The sequence below is a fragment of the Penaeus monodon genome, chromosome 16, assembly GCF_015228065.2.
Source record: "Penaeus monodon isolate SGIC_2016 chromosome 16, NSTDA_Pmon_1, whole genome shotgun sequence".
Taxonomy (NCBI): Eukaryota; Metazoa; Arthropoda; class Malacostraca; order Decapoda; family Penaeidae; genus Penaeus; species Penaeus monodon.
In genome coordinates, this window is record NC_051401.1 from 14,183,662 (window position 1) to 14,189,760 (window position 6,099).

At 37.2% G+C, this 6,099-nt stretch overlaps 1 protein-coding gene across 1 annotated transcript in view; it reads right to left on the bottom strand.

Moving 5' to 3' along the window:
* The window catches only part of LOC119582531 (zinc finger protein OZF-like), a 3,311-nt gene extending 502 nt beyond the window's left edge, over positions 1 to 2,809 (bottom strand). Inside the window, 3 exon segments of the mRNA XM_037930844.1 lie at positions 1 to 1,332; positions 1,335 to 2,493; positions 2,739 to 2,809. The exon segment at positions 1 to 1,332 is cut by the window's left edge and continues 502 nt beyond it. Coding sequence (XP_037786772.1) covers positions 887 to 1,332; positions 1,335 to 2,331 — 1,443 coding nt within the window. The 5' untranslated portion in view covers positions 2,332 to 2,493; positions 2,739 to 2,809 and the 3' untranslated portion in view covers positions 1 to 886.
* Between the last annotated feature and the right edge of the window lie 3,290 nt (positions 2,810 to 6,099).

A 6,099-nucleotide genomic window follows, 5' to 3' on the forward strand; every position in this document is an offset into this window, starting at 1 on the left:
ATTCTTCTATAGGAAGTAAATGTCGCCCCTCCTTGCGGTAAATAATTGTAACAGGTAAGGTACGAGAAAGGTGTGATGGAGAAGCAAAGAACCAATCACTGACTTCATTTTTACAGAACTACTAATGTCCAATGTTCATGGTGTATGCGATAGGCTAAATACATAAAAGAACATTATTTCAATGAAGTAAAGGGAATAATATGTAATAATCCTATTTAAGCAGTATAGAACATTTAGGAGTTTTACACATCACTTGTTTGAGGTAAAATACTTTCGGATATTCTATTTATAAGATAATATTACTTTAATGACCATCAAAAATCTAGAAACAATACTAGTAACACAAATGTATACATGAGGCCCGCCGCGGCAGAAGGGTACTAAGCGCCAAAATGGCATTTTTTTCTGCTCTACATTATGGTTGACATATTACCCTTATTCCAACATCCCATATGGTCCAAAATCCCATTGTTTACAAGGGTATGTTTTTCTTAGTGACGATGGGGGGATGCGCGCAGGCAGAAGGGTACTATATCTACCTAGCCAATGGGAGACGGCAGAGTGCTGGGACGTCAGAGCACCGAGCCAATGAGAGCGGGGAAGGGGGGAGGAGAGGTGTGGATAAAGATAGCGAAAGATATTATTGATAATGAAATTTTTTTTTTTCTGCTTTAATACATGTTATAGGTGTGTTTCAGGGCTTTCATTTGGTGTATAATACTTTACTCTAGCTCTGTTGTATAGCTGTTAACACTTTCTGAAAAATTCCAAAACTTCTGGTTTTCTTGCAAATAATTATTTTGGCGCTTAGTACCATTCTGCCGCGTCAGGCCTCAGACAGAGATACACAAAAATGTCCTTTAATAAAAAAAATACTTCATCTGTTTTAAAAACTTTGCTCGGCGATTTCAAAATACTCCAATTCCTCTTTAATGTAGGCCTCTTTTTCTTTTTTTCCATGGTACTCATCAGGGAAATTAAAGATGGAAGATTCTAATGCCAACTGCCCGTCGTCATCAACTGGAGTGATCTGAAAATCACCTTGTTTCGAGCAAGTTGTTTCATATTCATGTTCCTCGCTCCAACTTTTTCTCTCTTCGTCATAGCAGATGTTCTCTGGTTCCCATTCGTAATCGTTGTTCGCCGCTTCATTCATGGTGTGTCTATTATGTGTTCTGAATGTGCAATTCCAACATACTGAAGGACTTCTTATGCGCACGGTGCCAGAAGAAAAGAGAATTTTGTCACATTGTTCTTTACTCAAACATCCTGTTTTGACATCAAGTGTGACGATGCCTTTTTCTGCGGCCTCATACAAAGGCGCAGACTCGACTTTCGTACATGTTTTTCAGGGCCAGACGCTTGATACTCAGACTGGTTATGCAATTGTAGTCTGTGATTGTTCTGTGTACTGGTCTTGTTTTGGAGACTGCAGATTTCTGTCGATTTTGTGGGATCAATTGAAAGCTGTCTAAAGCCATATTCTAAATTTGCCTCTTTATGGATGACCATCAACGAATCCAGCGGTTGAGAATCTCCTGTTCCATAGTGATCCTCCTCTGTCTTTTCTAAGTGGAGCTCCGTAGTTTCCTGTTGTTTTATGTGTTGCTTTAAAGTTCGACAACTCCTGAAATACTTGCTACGTTCCTGGCATTTACAAGGTGTTTGTTCTGTGCAAATGTCGCATGTGATTCTATTATTCTTGTTGCAGGGAGATTCTTCCCCAGAAAAAACGGAAACCTCGTGAAGTTTTACATGACGGGCAAGGATGCTCTTGTCTGCGAATGTTTTTTTACATGTGTTACATGCGTAGGGTCTCTCACCTGTATGAATTCTTTCATGAATCACTAAATGGTGTTGATCCCCAAATCCTTTGTTGCAATAACTGCACCTAAGGGGCCAGTCTCCGTTGTGGTGCCATATGTGACTAATTAGGCTTCCCTTGCGAGGAAATGACTTTTTGCAGTAGTAACACTCGAATGGATTTTCTCCCGTGTGTAGCCGGATATGCTGAGTAAGCCCGGCCTTTCTTGAAAAGGTTTTCCCGCAGTCAGAACACTCGAAGGGTTTCTCGCCGGTATGTCGCCTGAGATGCTGCGTGAGATTACTTTTATGAGCAAATGACTTGCCACATGTCATGCAACGATAAGGTTTTTCTCCTGTGTGGATTCTCAGGTGCCGTGTCAGATCCCCTTTGTGGGAGAAATCTTTTCCACATACTTTACAGTCATACGGTTTTTCCCCTGTAAGCCGTTTTTCGTGAGTGCATTTCTTCTTTTTAAAAACTTTGCACACACTGCAATCAAAAAGCTTCTCTTCGATGTGGGACATGTTCGAAGTAAATTCAGATAAGTATATCTATGTGACGTTAAGATAAACTTCTTGTGCCAACTTTCGTCTGTGAGAGAACAGTCCCCTTCCTCAATTATTTTTAGGTGCAATCTTTGAAACAGATATATCGTGGGTAGGTCGTGTTAACCGTCCTGGGATGTTCTGAAAGCATTAAAATGATGCGAAAATAACAGTTCTCAATGGCGGTATCAGTTAACAGTTACGTATCACTATTTTTTCTCCAGTCAGTATGCTACGATACCATTAAATTAAATGACAGTACAAATATTCGGGCAATACTCAGTGACCAGAATGTATGTAGTTAATGTATAACATCAACATATTAAATAATTACACGAACGTTTTGCATAAAAAACATGGATCATTTTACGTAAAGGGATACCTACCTCCGGAGCCAAATGTAACAGTGGAGACCAAATGGGAACAACCGATGAACTGAACAGTGCTTGTATCCATTACATCTACCGTGGAATACAGGTGTTCACTCTGTGTGACTCTATTACTACGCGGCTCTCTCTCTCTCTCTCTCTCTCTCTCTCTCTCTCTCTCTCTCTCTCTCTCTCTCTCTCTCTCTCTCTCTCTCTCTCTCGCTCTCGCTCTCGCTCTCGCTCTCGCTCTATTTAGCAATTCATTTACCTGTCAACCTATTTCGAAACAATCGCAAATGCACTCAAGTGTGTGTGTGTGTGTGTGTGTGTGTGTGTGTGTGTGTGTGTGTGTGTGTGTGTGTGTGTGTGTGTACACATACAATGCATATAATCTAAAGTATACTCTGCAACATATGGTGTGTCGCATATATATATATATATATATATATATATATATATATATATATATATATATATATATATATATATATATATATATATATATATATATACATACATACGGGTGTAGTAAAAATCGTCCATTTTATACATACAGAACATCTGCTGAAGTAAATGTAAGATATTTTAGTGTTTTTTTATAGAAAATAATAGGAAGGCCTATCTGCTTCTAAAGTAAAAGGAAAATATTTCTTTATGAAAAAAACTTCAATGGTAATGAGGACTATGAACTGTGGGAAGTGTTATTTGTTATTTGGCAATTTGAGAATATTAACTTGAAATCGTCGGGTTTTAGGAATGCACAAAAGCCAAATGAAGCAAATTTTCTGCAAAACTGGTCGTTTTATTCTTTAAGGTATTTGTACATTGGAATTAACAAAATTCTAAACAAAAATAATATCAAAATACTTACCAAATTTAAGTTAAATTGAAAACAGTTTTTTCTGAGGTATCACTTATTCACGTATTCGTTGACTAGAATGATCAGACATTTAAAGCAAGATCATCATATGGCCTCTGATTCCTTCACACTGTTTATTTTGAGACCAAAGGGGGACTGGGTTGTCAGGCATTCCCGATTCTATAAAAAAAAAAAAATAAATAAATAAATAAAAATCTCAGGCCACAGAATGGAGGAGAGCTGTTATTCGCACGTTTATGATTTCTTTTCTGCGACAGGCGAATCGCTGAATGTAGGCCTATTCACATGAGTAAGGATTGGTGAGGGTGACAATTTCCATAGACTTGATGCCTTCGAATGAAAATTTGCTTCCAAAGTCACCCTTCTCCAACGGAAGAAACCTTCCTTCCACATCATGCACTCATTGATAAAGAAGTTTGTAATTTACGTCATGAAAAAGAGGGAATAAAGTTTTTTTTTTTTTTTTTTTTTTTCATCATGAAACCCATGACATATGATCCATTGTTTCATGCTGTACCATGGTCCCTAAAAAACATGATATCATCGAACTTTGCACTGACATACAAAGTGTTGATAAAAGGAGAAGTTATTTTAAATTATATTTCACATGAAAAGGTCAATAGAAAACCATTAAAGTACTTAATATGCTGGTATGATTTTTAACTACAAGTAAAACATTGTGAAAGCTTCAAATAAAAAGGAAAAAATACCTAACTAACCTAACTAACTTCGCTTGCATAAGATGTATAAGAGTTTGGATCTCATCGTATCCATCGCGAGTGAGTTACATGGCCAAATCACGGATTGTATTAGACACAATCCTTTATGGTAATGTGATTCTTGACAAGCAGTCTTAGTAGTGTAGAATAACGCCTTATCCTTAGTCTCGGAAACAGCCACGAGGCCCCGCAATGCAGCCGTGACGCTTTAGCTGAACAAAGCCTCACACTTACACAGGTGCTTCTCTCACGCCGCGCCACGTCAATGAACTTGCCAGTAAGCCACAATTACTTGCTTTACGAAAAGGAATTTTTCATTACAGACGTATATTTTCTGTTTTGCTGCCTATACCATTGACCATCAATTCAACGAGGTAGATCGATCGTGGATATAAAAGTGATAACTTGCAGCCACTGTTAGTTGTAATTCACACGCCATAAACGTATTTCTAATCCACGCGCATTCGAAGGGCCAGCTCTCCTAAATAAATCAATTTTCACTCCATTGACCGATGATGCCCTCGTCTAGTGTTCTTTAGCCCCAGCGTGAACTGTAATCGCGGGTACACCATGGTTGTAATTTCTTGACACACACTTTGCTGAAATCACATTCCTTACCGTCTGATCAACCGTGGTATAGCTTGCAAGAATCATATGTTCCTTTTTACTTCAGTATTTCACACAATTTAGAAGAGATGTGTAGTGTGCAAGACATACTATATTTTCCCTGTCACAATCCTGTGAAGGCGCCGTCACAATCCATAGACATGTTTCGTACCCATACAGTTTAGTACGTGTTTACATATGCACTTTTCTGTGTAATATTTTAATAACACATCAGTATATGATAATTTCTTACGAAATTCTAACATGAATATTAAGTATATATGCAATTATGTTCAAAGCAAGAAAAAATCGCAACATTCTCCAGGAGAAAGTGCCGAAATTTGTTAATTCAGTGACAAAATGGCAAAGTGTAGTCTTTTATGTCAAACTGCCTAAAAAAACAAATTTGGCTGTGAAAACTGCTAGCTGGTAACTGCCCCAATCTTTCCTGGTTATTGTTTCCCTCATATTCTATACACGATAAATCTTTGGGAAGAATGATATAGCAGATCTATATCATTCGCAGTTCACGTGTATAAGTTTAATTATATACATGCACACACAAATCTTTTGTATCTCTCTATAAAATATAGATAGATAGATAGATAGATATAGATATAGATATAGATATATATATACATATACACACATACACACACACACACACACACACACACACACACACACACACACACACACACACACACACACACACACACACACACACAAATATATATAGATAGATAGATAGATATACATATTCATACATACACACTTACATGCTCACACACACACAAATATACAGTTTAGTACGTGTTTACATATGCACTTTTCTGTGTAATATTTTAATAACACATCAGTATATGATAATTTCTTACGAAATTCTAACATGAATATCAAGTATATATGCAATTATGTTCAAAGCAAGAAAAAATCGCAACATTCTCCAGGAGAAAGTGCCGAAATTTGTTAATTCAGTGACAAAATGGCAAAGTGTAGTCTTTTATGTCAAACTGCCTAAAAAAACAAATTTGGCTGTGAAAACTGCTAGCTGGTAACTGCCCCAATCTTTCCTGGTTATTGTTTCCCTCATATTCTATACACGATAAATCTTTGGGAAGAATGATATAGCAGATCTATATCATTCGCAGTTCACGTGTATAAGTTTAATTAT